The sequence below is a fragment of the Oryza sativa genome, chromosome 7 (genome assembly GCF_034140825.1).
Source record: "Oryza sativa Japonica Group chromosome 7, ASM3414082v1".
Taxonomy (NCBI): Eukaryota; Viridiplantae; Streptophyta; class Magnoliopsida; order Poales; family Poaceae; genus Oryza; species Oryza sativa.
The window spans coordinates 8,548,398-8,575,192 of NC_089041.1; the positions used below are offsets into that span (position 1 = coordinate 8,548,398).

The 26,795-nt window shown below is 41.2% G+C and overlaps 2 protein-coding genes, 1 long non-coding RNA gene and 1 pseudogene across 3 annotated transcripts; all 4 read left to right on the plus strand.

Annotated features, from left to right (window-relative positions):
* The first annotated feature begins 444 nt into the window (after window positions 1-444).
* Window positions 445-3,366, plus strand: LOC4342846 (putative receptor-like protein kinase At3g47110; annotated as a pseudogene).
* Window positions 3,201-3,896, plus strand: LOC136351242 (probable LRR receptor-like serine/threonine-protein kinase At3g47570). Its single transcript, XM_066312643.1, has 3 exons — window positions 3,201-3,324; window positions 3,439-3,744; window positions 3,865-3,896. Exons 1-3 carry the CDS (start codon window positions 3,201-3,203, stop codon window positions 3,894-3,896), a joined length of 462 nt encoding a protein of 153 aa, XP_066168740.1.
* A 5,684-nt stretch (window positions 3,897-9,580) lies between these two features.
* Window positions 9,581-14,878, plus strand: LOC4342847 (protein CIA1). The gene is made up of 10 exons (XM_015789275.2): window positions 9,581-10,026; window positions 10,117-10,263; window positions 10,384-10,602; window positions 10,755-10,819; window positions 11,395-11,460; window positions 11,612-11,689; window positions 12,595-12,657; window positions 13,771-13,840; window positions 14,217-14,300; window positions 14,527-14,878. Exons 1-10 carry the CDS (start codon window positions 9,835-9,837, stop codon window positions 14,602-14,604), a joined length of 1,062 nt encoding a protein of 353 aa, XP_015644761.1. The 5' UTR covers window positions 9,581-9,834; the 3' UTR covers window positions 14,605-14,878.
* Window positions 14,879-17,086: 2,208 nt separating this feature from the next.
* Window positions 17,087-18,133, plus strand: LOC112939565 (uncharacterized). Its single transcript, XR_003243287.2, has 2 exons — window positions 17,087-17,400; window positions 17,493-18,133. It is a non-coding gene; the product is annotated as an uncharacterized lncRNA (long non-coding RNA).
* The last annotated feature ends 8,662 nt before the right edge of the window (window positions 18,134-26,795 follow it).

Genomic DNA, 26,795 nt, shown 5'->3' on the forward strand with positions numbered 1-26,795 from the left:
GCCGCCGGATCCACCTCCTTCACCGCCGTGGAGGACCGCCTGAGCACCACCGCCGGCGGATCCGCGCCCACCCTCCTACCACCATCGCTTCCCACTCCGTTGGCCTCCCCCGTTGCTGTGGCGGCGGATCCTTGGTAGCCGCTAGCGAAAATCCTATTTTAGTTGTCGGTAACCTATAAAAAGATCTCTATTTTTGCAAGCAGACCTCTTAAGTGACCGCCAGCGAAAATCAAATTTTTGCAAGCGGTTGATAACCGGAATCCCTCCAATTATTTTCACAATCGTATTTTCATCAAACCCGACAGTAAAAATAAAAGGGTAATGCTATAAAAAATAATTTTTCTAGTAGTGGCAGCTTGAATTGGGTGTAATGTATCCTTGAGCTGAAAGAGATGATGACTAGTAGCTTTCTTGTGTGCAGGATTTTTATGAAGAAAACTCTCAACTCTGTACAGCGCTGAAAGGAAGCTAGTTTTCAGATAATCTTAGCCTAATTAAGCTAAACCATTCTTCAGGTATTTCAACTACTACCAACTGAGTGTCCGAACATTTTATACAACATTGAAAATTTAAACTTTCCGATCCGTTTCAATGTATGAACACAACCAAGATCGATCGAAATTCGAGCAAACAAGCTCGCCATGACCATGAAGGTTACCACTGCAACTGCACATTTCCTCTTGGTGTTCTTGGCGTCCACCATCTCCCATTCAGTCATCTGCTCAGCTCTCGGAAACGAAACCGATCAGCTGTCTTCGCTGCTTGAATTCAAGAACGCGATCAGTCTCGATCCAGAGCAATCCCTCATCTCATGGAACAGCAGCAACCACCTGTGCAGCTGGGAGGGCGTCTCGTGCAGCTCCAAGAACCCACCACGCGTCACCGCCATTGATCTAGTAGGTCTAGTAGGTCGCATCTCTCCTTCGCTCGGGAACCTAACATTCCTCAGGAACCTCTCCCTGGCGACGAACAGATTCACCGGCCAGATTCCGGCGTCCCTCGGCCGCCTCCGCCGCCTCCGGTCACTCTACCTCAGCAATAACACGCTGCAAGGGACCATACCGAGCTTCGCGAACTGCTCCGAGCTCAGGGCGCTGTTCCTCGACGGCAATGAGCTCGCCGGAGGACTCCCCGGCGCCGGCGACCTGCCCGTCGGCATCGAGGCGCTGGTGCTCTCGTCGAACCGTCTCGCCGGGACGATCCCTCCCTCGCTCGGCAACGTCACGACGCTGAGGAAGCTTGCCTGCATGAACAACGGCGTCGGCGGCGGCATCCCCGGCGAGCTCGCCGCGCTGCGCGGGATGGAGGTGCTGGCCGTCGACGGAAACCGGCTGTCGGGTGGGTTTCCGGTGGCAGTCATGAACATGTCGGGGCTCGCCGTGCTCGGCCTCAGCACCAACGGCTTCACCGGCGAGCTGCCGTCCGGCATCGGCGGCTTCCTGCCCAAGCTCCGGCAGCTCACCATCGGCGGCAACTTCTTCCAAGGGAATATCCCTTCTTCCTTAGCAAATGCTTCGAATCTTTTCAAGCTTGGTATGTCTGACAATAACTTCACCGGTGTGGTGCCTGCCTCCATTGGCAAGCTTGCCAAGCTTACATTATTGAACCTTGAGATGAATCAGCTCCATGCTCGTAGCAAGCAAGAATGGGAGTTCATGGATAACCTAGCTAATTGCACCGAGCTACAAGTACTCTCTCTTGAGAAGAATCAAATGGAAGGACAGGTACCAAGTTCACTAGGCAATTTTTCAGTTCAACTTCAGTATCTTTACCTGGGGCTCAATAGATTGTCAGGGAGTTTTCCTTCTGGCATTGCAAACCTTCCAAACCTGATAATTCTGGCACTGGATGACAACTGGTTTACAGGTTCTGTACCACAATGGCTTGGAGGTCTCAAAACATTGCAGAGCCTAACAGTGTCCTACAACAATTTTACAGGGTATGTCCCCTCCTCCCTTTCCAATCTATCACATTTGATGGAGCTTTTTCTAGAGTCAAATCAGTTCATTGGGAACATACCTCCAAGCCTTGGAAACCTTCAGTTCCTTACAACAATCGACATTTCCAATAACAATCTTCATGGTAGTGTGCCAGAGTAAATCTTCAGAATTCCAACAATAGAGCAAGTTTGGTTAAGATTCAATAATCTCAGTGGGGAACTTCCTGCAGAAGTAGGGAATGCCAAGCAGCTCATGTATTTGCAGCTTTCATCCAATATGTTGTCTGGAGATCTTCCTAATACTTTGGGCAGCTGCGAAAATTTGCAACATATTGAGCTGGATCATAATAATTTAAGTGGAGGTATTCCCCCTTCGTTTGGCAAATTAATTAGCCTAAAGTTTCTCAACCTATCACACAACAAGTTAACTGGATCAATACCAATGTTACTTGGTGATCTTCAGCTTCTTGAACAGATAGATTTGTCATTCAACCATCTTAGAGGTGAGGTCCCAACTAAAGGTATCTTCAAGAATTCAAGTGCCATACAAATTGATGGAAATCTAGGGCTTTGTGGAGGTGCACTAGAGTTACACCTACCTGAATGTCCTATTACGCCATCAAATACGACTAAACGCAAGCCATCTGTACTAGCCATAGTGATTCCATTAGCTAGTATGGTGACACTTGCATTGGTGATATTGGTCTTGTTTATCTGTAAGGGAAAACAAAAGAAAAACTCAATGTCTTTGCCCTCATTTGGTAGTGAATTTCCCAAAGTTTCTTATAGGGATCTTGCCAGAGCAACAAATGGGTTTTCAACATCCAATTTGATTGGCGAAGGAAGATACAGTTCTGTATACCAAGGACAGTCATTTCAGGGCATAACCGTAGTTGCTATCAAGGTTTTCAGTCTAGAGACAAGGGGAGCACAAAAAAGCTTCATTGCATAGTGTAATGCTTTAAGAAATGTGCGGCATCGTAATCTAGTTCCTATCTTAACGGCGTGCTCAAGCATTGATTCAAGTGGGAATGACTTCAAAGCATTGGTATATAAATTCATGCCACGGGGAGATTTGCATAAATTACTGTACTCAACTCCACATGATGATAGATCTTCAAATTTGTGCTCTATTTCACTAGCTCAAAGGTTAAACATTGTGGTTGATGTATCTGATGCATTGGCATATCTACACCACAACCATCAAGGGCCAATTATTCATTGTGATCTCAAGCCTAGCAACATTCTTTTGGATGATAGTATGACAGCTCATGTTGGAGACTTTGGACTTGCAAGGTTCAAAATTGATTCTAAAACATCTTTGGGTAACTCAGTTTCAACTTCTTCATTCACAATAAATGGAACCATAGGATATGTTGCTCCAGGTATATATGATCCATTTCACACAGTATTTTCTTAACAATTAATTGAAGACAACAGTTTCATAATTTGTTTATATGACATCTAAAATGAACTCTCTTCCTGCATACGATATGTAGAATGTGCCATAGGTGGTCAAGTTTCAACTGCTGCAGATGTATACAGCTTCGGAGTTGTTCTCTTAGAGATATTCATAAGGAAGAGGCCAACAGATGACATGTTTAAGGATGGATTGAGCATTGCAAAATATGCAGATATCAACATCCCTGACAGGTTGCTGCAGATTGTTGATCCTCAGCTGGTACAAGAGTTGAGCCTCAACCAAGAAGATCCAGTTGCTACCGATGAAAATGCAGCACACTGCCTTCTTTCTGTACTGAACATTGGACTTTGCTGCACCAAGTCATCCCCCAATGAGCGCATCAGTATGCAGGAGGTGGCTGCCAAGCTGCACGCAATTAGGGATTCCATATCTCAGAGGTTACTGAATCAACATCAACACTGTTAGTTGTTCTGTTTTGTCTGAAACTCCGAATAATTTTCAGAAGACATGCTGTACGCCAAGCACCACCTCTAGACTGAGCCGGCGCCAATTCAGTTATATCGATGGCGACCACCACAACACGTAGGGATCTGTGCTCTTGGACATGGAGCAGAGGGTCCTCATGGAGGAGATCGTCACACTACTCCCCGTCGAGAGGGCCGTCGCCACGACGAGGTTCGTGCTCGGACTTCTCCGCACCGACATGATCCTGCACACTGGCGTGGCGTGCCGAGACGCGTTGGAGATGAGAGCCAGCAAACAGCTCAAGGAGGCAACGCATGAGGACCTCCTGATCCCCAACACTGGCAACTTTGTGGAGACGCTCTATGACGTGGACTGCATGGAGCGGATGCTGGAGCAGTTCATCGTCACAGTTCACGAACTCGTCGGTGTACGTTCACCGGTCCGTCTCGCCACAGATATAGGACGAAGGCTAGGTGGTTGACGCATCCTCCGGCGAGCTCATGCCACGGATTAGAACAGTGGCCAAGCTCGTCGACAGCTACTCCCTCATTCCCTAAATATTTTACGCCGTTGACTTTTTAAACATGTTTGATCGTTCGTCTTATTCAAAAATTTAAGTAATTATTAATTCTTTTCCTATCATTTGATTTATTGTTAAACTAGGAAGGTAGCCCGCGCAGATGCGCGGGCAATTTATTTTATGTTTATATAAAAAAATCTGAAAAAAAGTCATATATCATCATATTAACTATAAGAACAGTAGATTACCTCGTAACCTTACCATAAAAGAAGGAAATATTTATACCGTGAATTTGATAAGGTAAATGATAGTGTCTATCATATTCAAACAAAAAATCACTTTGTTTCGGTTATATGTAAACTTACCTATCATCATTCTTTGCAAACATAATATGAGTTTTGATGTTTTTTTTCTTTTATTATACATGTAATTCACTTACGCATGTTCATGGGTAATGTACAAAGAAATACTCTATATTGTCAAAATTATTTGTACTAATTGTTAACACAATTTATATGAGAACGACATAATTAAAAGGGATAAAATATGATTCCATATGACATTTTTTATTGTACGTATGTACGTAAGTTTTTTTTCTCGAATGGTAGTCTCTCGTATGTTCGTTCTTTTTCATGTTTTTTTGACAAATATTTCTCTCTCATAGGAGGTAGGGTGTGCGTATGTGTATTCATAGGGTGGGTGCACACACGTTTAAATGACCACCTATGATTGCGTTTTACATTGTTAGTCAAAAAAAATATTTTCAAGAAAATTGGCGAGGGTGACATGAAGCGGCGCCATGGCAGCGTGGCTTCTTTGACAACATCGCAAAGAGTGGTCGCTACATATATGTATAATTTGGGAGAACCTTAGGGCTACAAAGAAAGAAATTGAAAACTACCAGATGGGGTGAACCATATACACACACTTCTTTTTTATTTTTGACATTGCGTATATGTACGTGCATATATATACACACACTTCTTTTTTTATTTTTGTCATCTCTTATATATGTACGTGCATAGAGAGGGATTAGCTAGTTTATAGAAGCAAGGGCTTACCTGAATAAATCTAATTTAATGGTTGAAAATAATGGATTCATCGGTTGAAGTGCAAATCGATGGGTAGATGTTTTGTTTTCTCCTTATATTTTTTCTTAAATTTCCTCCTATTTATTAGAGCATCACATGACATCTCACAAGTGTTTGTAGAAGTATAGGAACGCTATTGCTTAAACTCACAGTCTACTTGTAGTCAACTACTGTTTGTTGTGATTTTGTGTCATCCTCTACTTATATATCATTTTTTTTATTAATGGGTTCCCACTAAGTATCATCATATATCTTCGGTGCTTGATGACGCACGTGCTTATTGGATGTCAACTAATTATTAAGTGCATTGTGCATGGATGTATCATAAACAATATAACTCGACGATTGTTGACACTGGTTTGTATATAGAACTTATTACATAGAATTTATCGGGGACATACGATTGATATATTATACTATCCTAGATTCACAAAGTATATTATACACTACATATTAAGTTTTAGTGCATATGTAATAAATTTATGGTTAAGTTCTAAAGTGCTTATCAGAGTGGCTACTTCATTATTTATCATGACCATGTTTACCGAATTGTTAAACGGTGCATATTTTACAAAATATTTTTTATTATAGAAGTTTTCTAAAAATACAAATAAATCCATTTTCAAGCTTTCAATATTTAATACTCGATTAATCTTGTGCTAATGACTTGTGACTTTTCGTGTGCCCTGGATACGCTAAGTCAATGAGCTAGATCGAACGAAGGCTAAGTAGGAGAAAAAGATATTGACGTGGTGTCAAATGAATATATTTGATCTTCAATTTTCTAATAATATATGAATAGAGTAAACACATAATACATAAAAAATATTTATGATAAATTTATAACATCATTTTTCCATATCAGTATTTTTTACAAGAGAGAGTGAGTAATTTTTGAAATTCTACACACACTTGAAGTTGTTTTATTTTGGAAAATGTAAGTCTAATTTAACTATCACATAATCTATACTTTCAATTTATTTATATTTTTTATGGGTGTTTCAATGACATGCGCCTAATTTGAATACAACTCGAAATAGCATATATTTTTACAACGCAAAGCATAGTTGATATTAGTTTAAATTATTAGTTTGGTTTTCCATCTAATCCAAATGATGAGAAGAAAAAAAAATAAGGATGTGGGACGCGGTGTGTATACGCACTGTTTATAGGAATAGCTGTGTACATACTCTACGTAGGTACGTACTTTTCTTAAGAAGGAATACCTACATACCTACGTGCATGTATATTGGCCGGTCGTGCCAATACGACATGGGCCTTTTTACAAGTAAATCTATTTTGTAGTTTTAAGATAGATCTAATAGTTGAAAATAATGGGTCCACCAAATTAAATGAAAACCGATTGGTCGGGATTTTTTTTATTTTATACAATTTCTATGATTTATTAGAGTGCCACATGGTGGTCTATGAGCATTTATAGGGTACTATGTTCGGATTAGAAGCGTTTGTAGGAAGTTTATCCTCTTGATTACATTTTCTCCCTTTTTCTCTTTATGAAAATATTTGCAACAATAATTTTTAAATAACCACAACCTTCTGAATTATATATTTATTTGTAACAATATATTTTAACTCATTATAATTTTTAACTTTTAAATCATACCTTTATTTTTTTATCTATTTGGACCATTGTGTTATTTATGATAAAAATCACAATTAGAATTCATACGTAAGTTATCTACTTCACTCATAAAATGTTTATTCTTCCATGTTCCATTTACTATCCTATGCATGTCATTCAAACGTATATGAAAAATTATAAAAAGAAAGTGACTATATATTGTTTCTTCCAGTACCACTTCACTTGCACGCATAAATAAAGTCAGTCACTGTATATACTGTTAGATCAACTTTTTAAAGAATGCCCGTGTAGCTGAAAACATATATTTTCAAATCATATATTTTTTATTGTACGTTTTTTACCATATTTGTGAAGTAATAAGTTTTGTTTTTCTACTATAGAAAATACTATTTTAAAAAACCATCTGTTTTTTTGTCTACGCATACGTACATTTTTTTCTTGGTTTTGTCTACGCATATGTACGTTCGTTTCTAAAGTTTCTGTTTTTTTAATTGTGCGTACGTATGTAGATTTTTCGGTCTAAGCGGTTTCACTCGTATGGACATGATTTTCCGGTATATACGGCTTCAATATACAATGTAGTACTTTTTTTGGCTTTATAGCTGCACGTATATTAGTTTTTTTTTAAGCGAGCAGTACGTATGGGTTTATATCCGATCGGAATATACTTTAATTTTTCTCGTAAAACTTTCTCATGTATAAAGCTTATACGTTAAGGGAGTAGCAATGACTTTTCAAGTAGATCTAATCTAATGGTGTAAAATAATGGGGCTACCAATTTAAGTGAAACTCGACGGTTAGATTGAAAATAGCCATGTGGCGATTTAGGAGCGTTTGTAGGAACGTCACATGATGGCTTAGGAGCGTTTGTAGGGAGATTAATGGACTTTTAGTATATAATAGATAGATATGCTTTTATGTATACATATAGTTTTGTATATTTTAAAAAAAATTGAATAAGACGAACGGTTAAACGTGTTTAAAAAAGTCAACAACGTCGAATATTTATGGACAGAGAGAGTACCTCGCAGAGGTCGCGACCAACACCATCCTCAAGTTCTCCAAGTAGCATCACTAATAAGCTCATCCCAGACTAAGCGGGCCATTGTGATGTTGCTACAGGTGCGGTTAATTGAAGCGGGTTGTTGTTTGTTTGCTGCTGATATACTTTGAGGTGTACGTTGAATGTTGCTGAAATGCTAGAGCTAAATGGTGTTGTTGCTGTTGATATGAATGATAGCTGATCTGATATGCTGCTAGATAATTCAAAGGCTGTTTGCTTGTGGCAAGGGAGGGAGGGAGAGGTCGGTGGGTGCGTGCAGGAGGAATCGACTTTTGGGCGAGGGGAGCACGTGTGGGAGGAGGAAAACATATTTTCTGTTGGTAGTTTTATGGAGGTCACACTTTTTAGTTTGTACAATCAATTTAGCCTTGATTTATGGAGGGCACGATAGTTTTAGCCTTAATTTAGGTTAAAGAACGGAGATAGTAAAAATATTAGCCCCAGAACCTAAATTTTTTACCTACTCCGTATTTAACAGAAGGAAGGTAAACATTATGTCACCCACAAACACTCGGCCACTAGAATCCTCGAGGTCCCTACGGCCATCACGTGACATCACGATGATCAAGGTCATCGAGGTCCCTACGGCCATCACGTGACATCACGATGATCAAGGTCATCATGTCACCATACTCATCGAATTTCCTCACGCTCGTCTTCTTTCCTCGCTCTACACCCAAATCCCAACCACCCTCACAACACCTCCCGCTTCATGCTGGCTAAAGTCCCCAAAAAGATGAGAACAACATGCATCGCGCCCACGATTAATCCTAGTGTCACTAGTAGCGATCTTGCCAAGATTGCGCTCTCGTAGGTGTCGTTTTGGTGAGAGACCCATGGCACTGTTGGCAACAACACCCATCAAGGCCGCCTCCATTGAGCATTGCAACCTCTAGTAGATGAGAGGGTTAGCCCTGATTTCACTTTCGGTCGTTCCATTTTTTAAAGAATAATGATTATAGCTAAATCAAAGGGAGTTGAGACATGCATACCTTTAAATATAGGACCAAAAGGGTATGAATTGAAATGGACTATGTTAGGCTCAACATTTGCATCGCCTCGCATCGGTGCCGCTCTCGCATTGAAGTAATCATTTTAGCAAAATGATGTGTGTACGTCTCGTAGGACTGAATTTTCCAAGACATGCGGGACTAGAGAGGGAATGATTATTTCCGTCACTAGATTTGATGAAGTGGTATGAGATGAAATCTTGGACTAAGGATGGGGTTTGCTAATTTGTTTATAGACGTAGAGAGGAAAAGTTCACAAAAGAGGAAGAAAAGGGAAATACATTGCACTACAAGTGGAATGACATTTAAAGGCATTTTTGTAAACGCTCCTCAAATCATCCCCTTTTAAGGCGATTTTGATAAAAATGCTTAGTAAAATATTACTAATTGGATGACCAATTGGCGGCCATCCGACGGTTGGGGGAATCGCCCTTCCTCAAAACCAACGGTTTGGATCCGTCCTCCCGAGCACCTATAGCCTATCACCGTCACGCTCGCACACGTGCCCACCACGCGCGGTTGACTCCTCCCCCTACCTCTCACCTCCCCCACCTCGCCGTCGCCGGCCGCCGCCGCCTCCCACCTCACCTCCTCTTCGCCCTCTCCCCTCCCACCCCACCACCACTCCGGCGAGCCATCGCGGCCCTCCGCCAAAAACCCTAGGGCAACAGCGATCGCCGGTGCGCGGGGGCGGCGGAGTCGGAGTCGGAGTCGGGGGCCATGGCCATGGACGGCGGCGCGGCGGCGGTGCTGCGCGAGGCCCACCGCCTGACGGGGCACACCGACCGCGTGTGGTCCCTCGCGTGGAACCCTTCCCCCGGCGCCGGCGCCGGCCCCGTCCTCGCCTCCTGCGGCGGCGACAAGGCCGTCCGGATCTGGAAGCGCGCCGCCGACGGCGCATGGCAGTGCTCGGTAACTATCACGCCCGATCCCCTCCTCGTTCGAGCTGATGCTGCTGCAGCTGCAACGCGTGTTGATTGACTTGGGGTTCGGTTTGGGTAGGATGTGCTGGAGGACACGCACAACCGCACGGTGAGGTCGTGCGCATGGTCCCCCGACGGGAAGCTGCTGGCCACCGCGAGCTTCGACTCCACCACCGCGATATGGGAGTACTCCGGCGGCGACTTCGAGTGCGTCGCCACCTTGGAGGTTGAAAATGGCTCTCGGGAGTTTCAGATATGGGGTTAAGACTGTTTGTTGTTGTGGTGCATTGTGATCGTTTGGTTGTGCGTGTTGAATTTACTACTTCTGTTGTGGGGGTGTGTGCAGGGCCATGAGAATGAGGTGAAGAGCGTGTCGTGGAGCGCGTCCGGGTCGCTGCTCGCGACGTGCAGCCGGGACAAGTCGGTGTGGATATGGGAGATGCAGCCAGGAAACGAATACGAGTGTGTCTCGGTGCAGCAAGGCCACACACAAGACGTGAAGATGGTGCAGTGGCACCCTATCCTTGATGTCCTGGTTTCTGTCAGCTACGACAATTCAATCAGAGTATGAACGCTGTTAATTTCAAACAAATGCCTAGATCGCACACAAGCATTTCTTGCTGTTCCCCTATGCTTTGTAGCTGTGATGCGTTTGCTTATTTCATTTGGTAGTGTTCAAGTGTAATAATGGCTGATTTCAAATTTTCTGTGGCGAAGGTCTGGGCTGATGACGGTGATGATGAGTGGCACTGTGTACAGACATTAACTGAAGCTAATAACTGGTAACTAGCCTTGGTATCCCTGTGGCCTTTTTTTCATCCCATGTTTCATAGAGCTGGTACTAGGTTGTGGTATAATCTGTTTGACTTATTTAGCATGTAACATGCATCACTGTATAATGTTACCAAATCATCAAATTTCAGCTGGCATGATGCTCTTTATTATAATTAAAATAATGTAACTTCTGCTCCATGGCCATTAGTTATTTGACTTTCCCTACTTTCCTTTCTCCATTAGACATTAGTTATTTGATATTTTGTGCTGTTTCTACTTTGCTACAGCAATATTTTGGCTTCTATGTCACAATAATGTGTTTGTGTTATCTTACAATAGACAATTAGGGATCTTCTTCAACTTTCCTCGATAATAACTAATAAGATCACTTTGCTGCCATCCTGCTTTGTAATTAGTTAAACATACGTTTTTTTTTCTCCTTTTCAATGTTCACTTCAATTGTTGATGAACTCATTTTTCTCTGTTTGGCATGTTAATACTTATATGTTCTTCCTACTTTCAGTGCTCGACTAATTGTTGTATCTTTTCCTTGTCTAATTGATCTCGTTCTTTTTAATTCCAGTGGTCACTCGTCAACAGTATGGGCATTATCTTTTAACCAGAAAGGTGATAGGATGGTCACATGCAGGTCTGTTTTGTAATAGCTACTCTCTGTTTTAAATGATATTCAAGGCCTCTTATGGAATGTGGGGTTTCCCCGGCTTCTTGTCGATTGTGAAATTCCTGCGTTCCAAACAGGTCACCCGAAAAGTTACTAATGTCATACAGCTGTTATTCAGTGATGACCATACATTGAAAATATGGGACACAAGTGCTGATTTGTCTCAACCAAAAACTAGTGACAACCAGGAATCATGGTAAGAGCGTGCTATTAATACCTATTTTCTCTACTTGGCTTATTCTTGAATTTATTGACTCATATTTGCTGTATAAAGTTTGATAGCTTTGAAATATCGTAGCTCTGCCTAAAAGCTAAGCTAAAACTTAGTTATAATTCCCTGGAAACAGCTATGCCACTACTATAGCAAATCTATTAATGCCAATATTGCTTTTATACAATCTTATTTTTGTAATTTATATTTTTGTATTCTCTAGTGTAGTTCTGTGAGGCTGTGATCAACGTACACCAATAAATGAGGATAGGCATGTCCTTCAGAGAGTAGAATTGTTTGGTCTCCGGCTAGCATAAATTCTTTTCTATTGCAGAACATGCTAATTTAGCTGTACTATATTTTAGTGCTATAACGGAAAGATCTAATTTACCAGTAAGATCAATATCGATTAAACTTCTGCTGCCCTGCTTTATACTGGGGTGAACTAACATGTATGGTGGCTATTTCCTTTTGGATAAGACATACTTGTTACTCCCTCCATTTCATATTATAAGTCGCTTTTACTTTTTTCCTAGTCAAACTTCTTTAGGGTGGACAAAGTTTATAGAAAAATTTAGCAACATCTACAAAACCAAGTAAGTTTTCTAGAAAATATCTTGAATCTTGATAATATGTTTGTTTTGTGTTGAAAATATTGTTATATTTTTCTATAAACTTGGTCAAATTTTAAAAAGTTTGACTAGAAAAAGAAGTCAACGTGACTCACAATATGAAACAGAGGTAGTTCCGTGCATCACTGAATAATAATGACTTCAGTGTAATTGCCCTAGTTCAATTGATACTGCTGTTACATCACAGCAGTGAAGTGTCAAAAATATCTCTTTTCCATACCATGTCTCCTTAACAGGATGGTTGTTATTTGATTTCAGGCGACATCTTTCTACTCTCACGGGATATCATAACCGGACCATTTTTTCAGCCCATTGGTCAAGGTGAGGTGATCTCTAAGCACCAAGATATCCTTGATACACATGATTTTTATCATAGAGAACTAACAAGTTAACTCTGTTCCTCAGCTAAACTGTGAGCATGATTTATCAACAAGTATATTTCATAAACCCAAGGTTTTCGGGGCACTAGTAACACCAGTTTTCACAAAACTACGAGTTCTCATGCTGTTACAAGCCCTGTTGTATTTGGAGTCCACCAAACTGTCAAAGCAACTCAATTCTCACCATAGGGTTCCAGTTTTATATCCTAAAATTTTCAATATAAGGAAATTCATGAACATATGGATTTTTTTTTTACTGCAGAACATATGGAATTTTATAAACATTTATTTTGTTCATAGCATGCTGGATTTTTACCCATCTAGTTTCATGCCAAATAATAATATGCCAAAAATAACAACAATAACCCTCAACGGTGTCAGTGGCAAAGTGATCGAATGAATAATAGAAAGCAGGAAGTTAGACTTGCTCAAGTCCACATTATGCTTGGAGGTTAGTAGATAAATTCAAGCCAACTAACAAGACCTATGGTTTGCTTCTACTAGTGTCACGAAACCACAAATTCGTGAAACTATGGTTGTGTTTACTAATGCCTCAATACCTTGCTTTTTAAAAAATTTTAAGTTCGCTCTATTAATTCAGTACGTCAATATGAATTTTATAATTATTAGTTTATTGATTCTATTTGAGAGCGCTATATGTTCTTTAAAAGGATGCACTTGTTGTGTTTATGATTTTATGCTGATAAACTTTATATACATCAAGATACCTATTCAAGCAAAACAGGGCTGTTTAAAGTACTAACCTTGCAGTCCATTCTTTCTTTCTTTTTCCTATTCTTGTTATTTATTTATCTGTGTCTCTTAGTACCATTGCTGCATTCTTAAATGTTGGATGCCCATTTTAAGGAAGAAATTTTACTACCAGAAATTCTGTGGGCACTGATGGTGGTTTATCTGATGTAATTTCTTCTCTTTTAATCATTATTGTAGTTTTCCAATATTACCTCAGCCCATATGAATCAAGATGTTAAAATGAATAGAATAGTGTATTTACTATTCTTTGACATTTTCCTGTTCATTCTTGGCATGACAGCGAGGATATTATAGCCAGTGGCGCAGGTGATGATGCAATCTGCTTATTTGCTGAGGACAAGAGTAGTATGGTATCATACCCTTCCTAGCACATTCATATTCTCAAGATTTTTGGTCTTTGCATTCTGTGCTTAGCCTGCCTGTTTGTCAAAGTTATATCTTGGTAAATATTTAATAATAAATAATGGAGTGCAATGTTCTGATAGGGATTCCATAATTTCCTGGTTGTCAAAATTTTCCTAGGAGTAAAATGTGAACATGACCAATCGATAAACTGTTGTATCATTTTTTGGTAACCAGTGCTGTGCCATTTGTTTTGATTATTGGCAAATTATGTATGACTATTTTCTCCAAAAAACTGTACAATTATTATTCCCTCTACCATAATGCCATTTTATTTTGCGAAAGCTGAAGAAGGATGCTAATTCCTTACCTTCATTGCTGCAGGTTGAGGGACCTTCATACAGATTAATTTTAAAGAAAGAGAAGGCACATGACATGGATATAAACTGTGTCCGCTGGTGTCCTCAGGTAATATCAGGGAATTAACAAAAATATAAGTATTGTTATATTAAGTTAGTGCAATGGAATACTTATGTCCTCAGGTAATATCAGGGAATTAACAAAAATATAAGTATTGTTATATTAAGTTAGTGCAATGGAATACTTATGTTTCTACCAATTACCACCCATTTCGTGGTTCTGTTTATCTTTTAAACTTCAGATAAATGTACTAATCTTCTCAAATATGTTTTAGGACCCGAGGATGTTGGCATCAGCAAGTGATGATGGCACAGTGAAATTGTGGGAGCTGAGGGGGAATGCACTGGATTGAATTTTGTTCTGTTTACTGTATTATAATTATAGTTCTAGGTTTGTGAACGAAATGAGGCGTCTCCTTTGGGTTTTTGTTTTGCTTAACAATGCTCTGTAGTTGTTAATACTTCTATCATGAACTTGCGTGGTGATTGTCTTTTAACAGATTTTCCATGCAAAGCTATGAGCATCTGTTATCCAGCCATAACATGAAGAAATTGCTTGTGTATACATTATGGAACAACGCAAGTGTGCTCATATCATTTACAAATAAGCTATTGAACATTTTGTTACTCAAGTGTAGAAATGGTACTAATTTCTTGTTGGACGCTTCTTCTCTATCAGTTGTAGAGAGCAGATTTACAATGTGGCTGCCTCCTGCATGATGTAGGTGCATCTAATTTTGATTGCAACCTTCTGGTGTTGGGAGTGCATTTTTCTGACTAATTAGGGCCGGGCAGTATTGATGAATGATGGTGACCACATTTTCTTTTGAGTTCATACTAAAAACTTAGAAACAAGGACATGGTGTTAATTTGTTAATTCTTAGTTTGGTGCAGAGAATTTATACTAGACTTTAACCTGTGGATCCGCATGGGCAACCTGTTTTATGGTTACGTTTCATTTTTTTTCTCGCTTTTTACTATGAGAGTTTGCAATTTCTGCTTAATCCAGCAATTCCTAATGACTTAATACACGTTATTCCTAGAAAATAGCAGAGTTAAAATAGAGCTGATGTATGTCCTGACATATTCGTGATCATATTATTATTTTAAGACAAATCTTTTTCCTACAAAACATCGTGATTTTACGGTTTTAAATATAGAACATCACACGAAGTAACTTTTGGGGAATACACATTAAAAGCTTTTTTTTCTCTACATAACACCGTGACTTTACGGTTTTAGAGGTTTTAGATATAGGACATCATTTGGGGAAGACACTTTACAAGTTGGATATTTATTGGTGGACACTAATAATATTCGGTTGAAGAGGAGAGAGAAATCACGTGAAAGTTTTGAAATGCCTTGGGCCCACATGTCAGCTCTCCCATCTCTTTTCTATCTCTATCCCCTCCATTTGACTAGGGAGGATGCCATGGCCAGCGCTGCTGCCTCCTCCTTCCGCTCCTTTCTGATTGGCGAGCTCTGCGACCACCTCCGCCGGGAGCTCGAGCTCGACCCCAACCTCGCCCAATGCCTGCTCCTCCCTGCCTCGCCGTCGCCCCCTCCATCGACGCCGACTCCCAGCCCCCTCCCCCCGCCCCCTCCTCCCTCCCTCCCTCCCTCCAGCGTCACCACCACCACCACCAAGAAGAAGTGGTGCGCATCACCAACCGTGTTGATGGCCCATGCTGATGGCCGTCAATATCTGGCAATGGGAGGATGCCATGGCAGGTCACCGCGGCGCCACTGGTGGTCACGGATGGCAGCGAGCAGACGCCGTCAGGGACGCTGACGGACGCGTTTCATCTGTCCAAGGCGGATTTGGAGTGGTTTTGCGTGGAAGTCGTCGCTGTTCTCGTCGTCGTCATTACACGGGCCGACAATGCTGAAGGTGGCGGTGTACGCCTCGGCTATGGTACTGGCATTGATGGTGACAACGTTCGTGGCCTTGCCGGGGACAGACCGGGTGAGTCGCTCCAACCCGAGCACATAGCTCAACCTCCGCCCCATCGATAACAGGTTGTGAGAGCCATGGGGCCGCCTCGAGTGTTGGTGCGAGCGTGGCAGGGCAGGCGCCTCAAACAGCCTCGACTACTGCTTTGACCTTCTCCTTCCCGGCGTCGACCACGCTGTCCCCTTGGTGGAGTCCTCCATCGCCGCATCCAAGGGCGACAAGTTCGCCGTCGACCTCACCTCGATGCAGCCCCAGAGCTGAGACGGCACGCCAGGGTGCAGCCCACGAAGCAGCGAAACTTCAGCCAGTGGCTGCTCACCCACTACAGCTATCGACCTACTGTGGCGACCTATCACGGCATCCTCCCTAGCCGGAAGAAGGGGATAGAGAGAGAAGAGAGATAGGAGAGCTAACATGCAGGCCCAAAGGCATTTCAAAACTTTCACGTGATTTCTCTCTCCTCTCCAACCACAAATTATTATTTTAAAGCGTGCGGTGTCCACCGGTAAATATCAAACTTTAAAGAGTGTATTTCCCCAAAAGTCACTTTATGCAGTGTCCTGCAGCTAAAACCACAAAGTCATAATGTCCTTTATCCAACTATAATGAAAATGTTCGGATGATAAATTACCTTAAGAAAAAAAAAGTACGAATTATCCCCCTGAACTATTTAGGTCGTCTGAATTACCCCCTTAGACTTTAAAACTAGACATTTGACACCCTCAACTACTAAAACTAGACAAATAACCCCCCTAACCCAATCTGGAGTGGTTTTGATCCTACGTGGCATACGCGTGACAGTCCAGTCAGCAATTCTTTAAAAAAGTTCGGTGGGCCCACTTGTCATATCTATCCCTCACCTCTATCCTCTTGTCTTTCTCAATCCGTATCCCTCTCTATCTCTTCTCTTGAATTCCTCTCCTCGCTAAAGCATGCGACAGCGGCCGACCGTCGAGCTTGCCGGCCGGGCTTTCTCCTCCTCGGCACAACAAGCACACCACCAAGTCGCCACTCTCGAAGGCAGTTGCCGGAGACCGTCGTTGTTGAGGAGCCACGGTGAGGAGCTCGATCCCCTTATCACGCTCGCGAATTGAGGAGAAGGTGTCGTGGCGGTTGCCGGTCGAGAGCTCGAAGGCGCCACGGCCTCGTCGTCGTCTCCACCTCCATCTTGATCTGCCTCCTTCGACGCTGCTAGGTCGGCCTCATCCCTGGAAGCTGCACGGACGTCTTGTCGCCAACCTTCGCCGCTTCTCCCCGTCCCCCTGACCTCCACGACCTCCTATGCAGGAAGTTGCAGAGCTCATGCTCGAGGAGGCGGCCACCGACGTGGATCTCCTTCTCGGCCACATGCGTGGATCTCCTCCTCGGCCACCGGCGCGGATCTCCTCCTCGGCCACAGGCACCGATTGAACTCCACCGCCGGCTCCCTGAGGGGACCAGCCTCCGTCGCCATGTGCCTCCTATGCGGCTGACGGACGCCACTTCCGGTCAACACGCCTTGGCCCTATCTCTTCTGCCCTCTCTCTCTCTCTCTCCCCGCGCGCCGCCGTCCACCCGCCGCCGCCCACCGCCCGTTCGCAGCCACTTGCTCGAGCGCGTTCACGGGAGAGAGAGAGAGCGAGCGAGCGACCGGGTAGGAAGAGACATGACATGTGGGCCCATGGATTCTTTTTGCTGATTGAATTGCCACGTTAGTGCCATGCGTGCAAGATCAAGTCAAAACTGCTCAAAACAGTGTCGAGGGGGTAATTCGTCCAGTATTGAAAGTTTAGGGTAAGCAATGTCTGGTTTTTGGGTTAGGAGGGTAATATGGTCGACCGTAATAATTAAGGAGGGTAATTCGTACTTTTTTCAAGTTTAAGTTTAGCATACAACGTTTGGAACTCAAGTACATACAAACTCAAGTACATGCAACGGTTAATTGCACATTGGCAAGAATGGGAGTTCCTGAAAACAAGTTTGGAACTCAACAAACATATATTTAATTAGAGTCAGGAAAAAAATACACTCAAACATACACTGTAATTTCAATAAATGTTGTAAGTGCTTTTACGTAACAATCTAACGCATACGCCCTCCGTCCCATTTTCCGTTTTATTTAAAAAATTTTAAAAACGTAAGTCACGAGTATAGCACTATTTATGTTTTATCATCTTATAACAACAAAGATATTAATTATAAAAAAATTCAAATAAAACGGACGATCAAAGTTGGACGCGGAAACTCATGGTTGCACTCAAAATGGGATGGAGAGAGTATTTTTCTTTGCTCCCCAGCAAATCCTTTGCTTCATGCACAAGCAAAGGAGAAGGATGTTTAGGGTTGTGTTTGGCACTCCCTTTTCCCCATATCTACTTTCTCATTTTTCATGTGCACACTTCCTAAACTACTAAACAATGCATTTTAAAAAAATTATACCTAAAGAATTCGGAACAAAATAGATGTAGTACTTAATTATGTACTAACGAATCAATTCATGCTAGGGAGAAAGGTTCCGAATCCTTTTACCCGAACGTAGGAACTTTAACCAAGCAGCCCTTGGTACAGTGGCAGTAATATGTTACGGGACCACCTATACATTTGTCGACAAATTTTCTACTAAAAATTTGACAGATGTAATTATAGTACAATCGTAGTGTAATTACAATATAACTTGTATGTAATTACATTGTAACTTGCATGTAACTACAGTGTAACTTGTATGTAAGTTTCACGTAATTTTGAATCGTTAGATCTATTACAAGATTTGTTCTATGGAGGAAGAAAAAAATCACATCACACACATATATGAAAGAATTTGTTCCCGCGACCTCTATTTTACTGAAATAACATGTTACCGAGAGATTCTTGAAAGTTACATACAAGTTACATTATAGTTACAGTGTAATTACATGCAAGTTACAGTGTAATTACACTACGATTGTACTGTAATTACATCTGACAAATATTAGGGGGAGAAATTTGATGACAAATATCTAGCAAAATCGATATGTTACAACACATATGCAATAGATAGATGGACTGTATTATATTGCAAGTCTTCACGAAGCCTATTTAAACAACAAGAATTAATTAATGTATATGCATTAATTACCAAATTGTTAAAAACAGGTGTTAACAATACTTAACATGGCTTATTTAGTGCGGAAACTTTAACATAAATTGGTCCATTAGAGGTGAGGCCCATTAATGTCGTTTGGATTCATATTGCTTATCCATATATACTACACTAGTATAATATAAGGACTGTAGCCTCTATTATCTGTTATAATAGATGGGCCCTAGCTTTTTCCTTTTTAAAAAAATAAGAAAGGCAGAAGTCCAATAGAACAGGGATAACAGAACTTGGGGGAACATCTTGTCTCTCTTGCTTAACTTTTTATTTATGCATGAAACGCGTGTTCATTGGAAAACAAATAATTATAATCATAATATTGCATCATATATGGATTCTCCATTCTACCTCATTTATTTGGTAGACAACAACCCATCAAATATAGAACAAAATAGATGTAATAGTGTATGAGAATTGGTGTTTTAGGCTTTAGAATTCCACAAGTAGCTATATAAATTCAATTATCTTACCGCTCATCAAGAAACCCTTACAAAGGGGTGTGAGCTCCGTTTTTCCCATGCATTCAAGCGATTGCACCACCTCGTTGCTCACACAAACTACACCGCCTCGTGCAGCCTAGCTTGTCTCAACCTCCACAATCCTAGTTCTAGTTATCAGCCGAGCTTCACCATCTAAGATCTGGTCATTAGCCCTCCTAAGGCCATGCTCAAAGCGTGGTTTTAGGCCTGTGGTTCTAGCCGCCAACTAGGTTTGGATGCGACAGTGGAGATTTGGGAGGGGCTACATCTGTGTCAGAGTTACCTTACATGAGCTACGGTGGTTTGGGAAGAAAAGAAGCAAAAGTGTGGTCCAGTCGGCAACAATCCGAAGAGAAAGTGGGAAAGAGAGTGCACCTCATCTCACGCTATCGGGAGGACCCCCATCACCATCGTCGCCGTTGTCGAGTAGAACGACGACTAGGGAAGAAGAGGCCAATGACCTAGGGTCTGTTTGGTTGCTACCCTGATGGAGATTTGCCTGGCCTGTAGCAAGCCTGAGCAACACACAACTTTGTTTGGTTGTCTCCCTGAAGACTTGCCTGACTCAGGCCACCGAAAATGGACGCCTGATGCAGGCACGGTGCATGCCTGCTTCTTCTTCATAGATTATTCATTGATGTGACTACTACCAACACTTTTAATCATCCTAACTCACACAAGTGTACTTTTTATGTTTAATATATTTTACTCAGGCTTGGATCATCAACCAAACAACAAATTTTCAACATGCCTGGCCAGGTAGAACTCAGGCACATAACTCAGGTCATCAACCAAACAGACCCCTAGTGTCCTGATCTAGCGGCTAGCACACTGGAGGTTGGGGAGGGAACAAAGCTTGGTTGGCATCAACAGATCTAACGATTATTTGGGCGCCACATCCGCTATCACTAAGAACTTGGCTGCGGCCGCCGTACCTGGATCCGCACCGCCAATAGCCCGGTTGCTAGATTCCCCCCACGCCTGGATCCGCATCACTTAGCAGCGTCCGGAGACATGAGGTGATAACAATCCGGTCCAGGTGAGGTTGGCCGAGGCCCAATAACTTAAGGTTACTCAGACCCCAACAGTTCTTTGGCACACCCACTCGGGGAAAGGCCCAATCTCCCTAAAAGACTAGTCCAATAGGGGAAGGGTGGCTCTCCTTTTTAAGGTGGCTTCCTCCTCCCAAGCTAAGCAAGGTGGGATTATTCAGAGGCTCACACGGTCGCCACCCGACTTTTATGTCTTTGCCAGCGGGTAATAGTGGAGGATGTCCTCATCATGAGGGTTTTCAGCAAGGATGAGGAGGAGAGGGCGGTGTGGTTTCTTGTAACGAGGAATCATGAAGGGATGGTGGGCCGATGGCGCTCGAGGTGTCGGGATGATGGCAACGCTCGAGGTGTCGATGGAGGAAAGGGAAGAGACAATTAAGAACGAGAGAGATGGGTGGTGGGATAGGTAAAAAAATAGAAAGTGTGACTGACAGGTGGGGTCCATATGAGGGGTCCATATGAGGGTAAGGGTATATATGTGCATCTTTTTTCACTGCGATAGGGTCTAAAATATAAAAGTTTTAATTTAGTTTATTACAAGAAATACCCCAAGGACCTTCATATAAATAATAAAGGGTTGAAATGCAAAATATATATTAGGGTGTTCTCCACTATGGGTTATGTGATTCTTGTGTGATTTTAATCCACATGGCACCTTGAGAGTTGAGACCACTGGTAGTGTTCTCCAACGTGCGTGCCCTAAGTTTTAGCTCAACCTTGGCCTCTGGCTGTCACCAACACACACCAGAGGCCCTTGGCCTACTGCCTCGGTACACCCCATCCTGAGAAGCCAGCTCCATGTGTGGAGAACAGAAAAGAAGACAGTGCACCAAAGGAAAAAAAAAAGAAGAAGAAGAAGCAAATTATGCATCGGATGGGTTGAAATGGTGAACCGTGGCAAATAAACAAGCGTGCACCTGAACTTTAGAGAGCATTTTAGCAATGGCAACAAACTATGAGGCATATTAGAGTATGCCATCCAACTTGTGCCCATCTGAGCAATTTTCCCCATGAAAAAGAAAAGGAGAAAACAATGCATCCAAACCTCAGCCGCCTCTCCACATGTGCGCGTCGGTCGGACTAAGTTTGTGGGGGCCGGGAGAATCGGGGAATCGATCGATCATGCATGTGAAGTGAGCCGAGGCGAACAGAGTCAGGCCTGCTCCGTGACACACGCGCTGCTTCGCTCGTACGTAGCCCTACCAGTACGTGGCCCAGCGCAACAACCACTCGTTTTTAATACTCCACGGGGCCCCCTACCCACACCCACCACCACCACCAGGAGGCGGTCTCGCTCACAAAAGCTGTAAGCAATGTGCCCATGATTGACCTCGCTAGCCCAGTGCGGCTTCGGTTGCTCACAAAACCAAAAAAACAAAAGAAAAACCATAGTAGTAGACGAGCGCGAGTGATGCGGGGGAGAAGCTGCCAAAGTGTCGGCGCCTCGGCGCAGGCGGGGCGGGCTACCGCGAAATACGAACGAACCCGCGCACGCACACGCGCGCGCGCGCGCGCACCGCACGGAAACGTCGGAAAGGGGAGGAAAACGCGTGGAGACCTGGCCGATTTGGGTGGTGGGAGCGGCCGGGATTAAGGGACCCTTCGCCTCGCCCACGGCCGGCGTGGAGTACTCGTACTGGACTAGTGGTACTGCACGCGCTAGCAATAGCTGCTGCTGCTCTCTCGTTGGCTCGCACTTGATTACGAGATCGATCTTCTCCCACTTCTGAACAGCTGCTTTTCTTTTTTTTTTTTTTGTTAGGGTTGGAAATGGATCGGATTCGGACCGTTAATAGTCCTATCATATTTTAAACATAATTTTTAAGTGGATCTGGAACGGGTGCGAATAGTATGCGGATACGAAGCGGATTGCTTCAGATGTCAGAAATGGTACAAAGTCAATACGGACCCAGTTTAGAAACGAATTAAAAATTATCAGATGTCACGTATATGTGTAATTAATACAACATCAACTTAGCGATGCAACAAACAACAATACAATAATAATCAATGAACGATCTATCGTATACTGGAGTGCTAAACATCATGAATAGATGATGTCCATAATTTTAAAACACAGTTACGTAAGTATAAGGTGAGACAGTAAGAGCCTCAAATTAAAGTGTCTAGGTTAATTGATAAATTAGGCTATTTTATTGAACGGTTCATGTTGTATTCAACAGATGGAGTGGTTACGTGGATTGACAATTTCGGATTATCAGGCAAACAGCCTCCTGGATAATCCGATAGAGATATCGGATAATCCGTATCCGTCGGATTTTAGATACCACATCCGTATCCGCATTAGCATCCATATTCGTCGGATTTCTATAAACTCATACTTTATCCTTGTTTCGGATCAATTCAGAGCGGATTGGATCGAATAATATTCGATCCGTTTTCACCACTCAATTCTCGTTTCCACGAGCACATCTATCTATCTATTATATACTAAAAGTCCATTAAACTTCCTATAAACGCTCCTAAACCGCCACGTGGCACCCCCTACAAATGCTCCTAAGCCGCCACATGGCGTTTTAATAGACGAGAAACATCTAACCCTCAATTTTCATTTAAACTGGTGGATCCATTATTTTACACCATTAGATTAGATTAAAACCAATAGTTTATCCCTTCCTCTTCTGTCCCTGCACGTACATCTACTCTTCCCTCCCTCCCTCAGTACACGTACTGACGTACATATTCCACCCTCCCTCACACGTATGTATGTAGGCAGGTAGTACGTACTCATCCCCTTTTTTTTTCTTCCCATTCACCCTACTGTTATTTTTTAACCTAGGATACCCCTAAATATTTTTATATTACTTTTTTCCGCTATTGACTTTTGAGCATGTGTTTGATTATTCATCTTACTAATAAAAATACGTAATTATCATTTATTTTATTATGATTTTACATGGATGTCTTATATTCGCTATATTTTAGCACAAAATACATTGTGGCAGATGACATCCACATGTATTAATTAACTCCACAACAATTTTTCAAAAGTAATCACATCAAACTATATACTTTATGGTATCAAATATTACTTAACAAATATATAACGGTAGTTTGAACTATGTAAAAATGCAAACCATGTAATTTAGTTGTGTTTTTAAGTAGATCCAATTTAAATTTTAATTTGTGTAAGATTAACATTCTCAAATCATTTGGAATTTTTCAAAATTATTTGGTTGGTATTTTAATTGTAATAAATCCTAAATTATACATATATGCAAAGAAAATTCACCAAAAATATTTTCAACAGGTAAGGTATATATCATTGGTTTTTTCATATTTTTAATAATTATTTAAATGATATGAAAAAAGTCAGAATATAACAAAAAATACAATATTTATTTTAGAAGTTCAAATATAGTTAATATGGGTCCTCGATAAAAAAATAGTTATTTATTTTAAAAGATTATAATAAATTAGGGTTCATGATTAATATATGATGAAAACATGAGAGACAATACATGGGGAGAGGGCATGAATGAGGGCAGAGGGGTGGATGTTGGGCGATGGTGCACGTATGTACATACATACAATGCCCCTCGGGCTATATTGGTACAATCGATGTTTACTTTATGTTTTCACTGCCAATACATATCCAGAATGACATATTTGGTTAAGGTCGGCTTTTGACTCTAGCTACCATAACAATTATAATTTTATATCTTTATTTGTGATTGATCGAAAAATGTAGTTTTGCCAGTTAGAGGAAACAATCGAATTCATGAATTCTCTAAAATGTGCTCAAATAATCCAAGAGTGCCAAACGATCTTCTACATAAGTGCTCTAGAATATATTCTATGTAACATTTAAATTACTTTATTAGACGGTATTTAATAGCATTTTAGTATATGGTACATATATATACTTGCCGGTGGCTATGTGCTTATATTCCATACCTTACGGGTATGAAAATAAAGTATGTTTTCTCTATGCACAAACCTTTAAAAAGATCTTATCATCCATATATATGGACATTAACTTTCTATAAACATGTCACCATGCACATATTCACTTGAAGAATTAAATTTTGAATCCATTTATGTGTTACGATACACCGAGACATGAAAAGAAAGATTAACTAAACATGATCGAAACTGTAAACACTACTACAATGAATCGTATGGTAACCTCCGTGTCTCAGCATATATACAAGTTTTACAACCATGCAACATGATGACTTGGAGGTGCAAGAAAACCATTATCACCAAACAATTGTCATCTACTAGACAGAAAAAATTTACAATGTATTGTTTAGACTTTGGAACCCAAAAATTTTCTTGCGCAAACTAGAATGAGACAGCAAGCAAAGCAGGGAGACACTGAGTAGACCAGTTTTAATGAGATAATAATAGTGCATCAATAGAGGATAAGAGGAGTGCTATTGAGTCCAGCTAGGCCTTACTTTTTGTCACCATAGGGCATATTGAGTAGAAGGTGCAAGTGGATTGTATAGTGACCAAACAAATTCCATGCTACAAATGCAAAAAGCTTTCAAATAATTTATCTGATATTTGAAACACATATTTTCTAGGGTCTTTTAGAACTTCATAGAATATGTGATAATTATGACAAGTGGATAGACATTATAGGCTTCAGATAAACGATTATAAAATCTAATTGTTACTAATTCATGCCCAATGCAAGCTAGCTAAACAAAATATTTGTGGGTTGGTTACTTTCGATTACATAATTCCTAATATTTAACTAAAAATTTTATTAAAAAATGAAATTATGGGAACAATCATATAAAAGCTCATTCCAGATAATGATATGTTTGTAGTAATATTTAACCATCCAATAATTGTGTTCTCGCTAGCCTCGCACACTTATGGGTTGTCTCCTACACTGCACAATAGAATTGGACTCTACAAGAATATGTATTTAACATAGTTTTGAATCCCCTCAATCCATGAATAAATAAACAACAGGAACCTATTTTAGTATTAGATGTTTACACAAAAGTTGATTCATATTTATAAAAATGTTGACATATAAAGCTAACTAATTAGATGTTTACCCATTAGCATAAGCATTGCATTATTTTTTAGTTCTTAGATGATTAGACTGCAATAAGTATGTAACAAAAAGCTAACTAATTAGAGGGCACGAGCTTTATTGTGCAAATAGAACATGTTTATTAAACAATAATGGATTTGGAAAAAAAACATTTCAGAAAAAAATAACCCTTAAACAAACAATTATAAAAAGTTCGTAATAAAAATTTAAGCAACATCAAACAAAGTGCCCGCGCAACTGCGCGGGCTACCTTCCTAGTTTTCTAAATTACTGAATGATGTGTTATGTATAAAATGCTTTTATACATAAGTCTTTTCGAAAGTTAAATAAATTATTTTCAAATTATAATAATTAATGCTCAATTAATCATATGGTTTACTTTATCTCATTTACCGTAGAACAGCTGGTTCGAATGAGTCTATTCTCGAATCACTTCATCAGAGTATGTATGTACTTCTTCCATATAAAAAGAAGTCTACTTCTAACAATTGGTTTAGGCAAACACTTATCTATATACATAGGTAGATTTTTTTTTTAACGGAAGTTTTATGGGTGAAGTACCATGGAGTATTATGGACTAGTTGCCGGGGGTGAAATTGCAGTGGACATCAAGTGCTGGGTATATTCTGTTTTGCAACTAGGAAACGTGGTTAGTCCACGGCAATGTTTTGTGTTTCTTTAATCAAGTGGCCGGGATGCCAACTGATCACAGAGAGGATCAGAGGATTCCACGCACATGTTGTTTAGACATCTTGCCGGTGCCGGGTGTCTTTCTCGTCGCTACCTCTTTCGCAGGACACGCTCATACTCATAGTCATAGGGGCGTACGACTACGAGCTAGTAAGAGTGGAATGCGGACCGATCTAGGGCAGTAGCTTGCTAGTAGTAGAATTCTGAAGCTGAGGC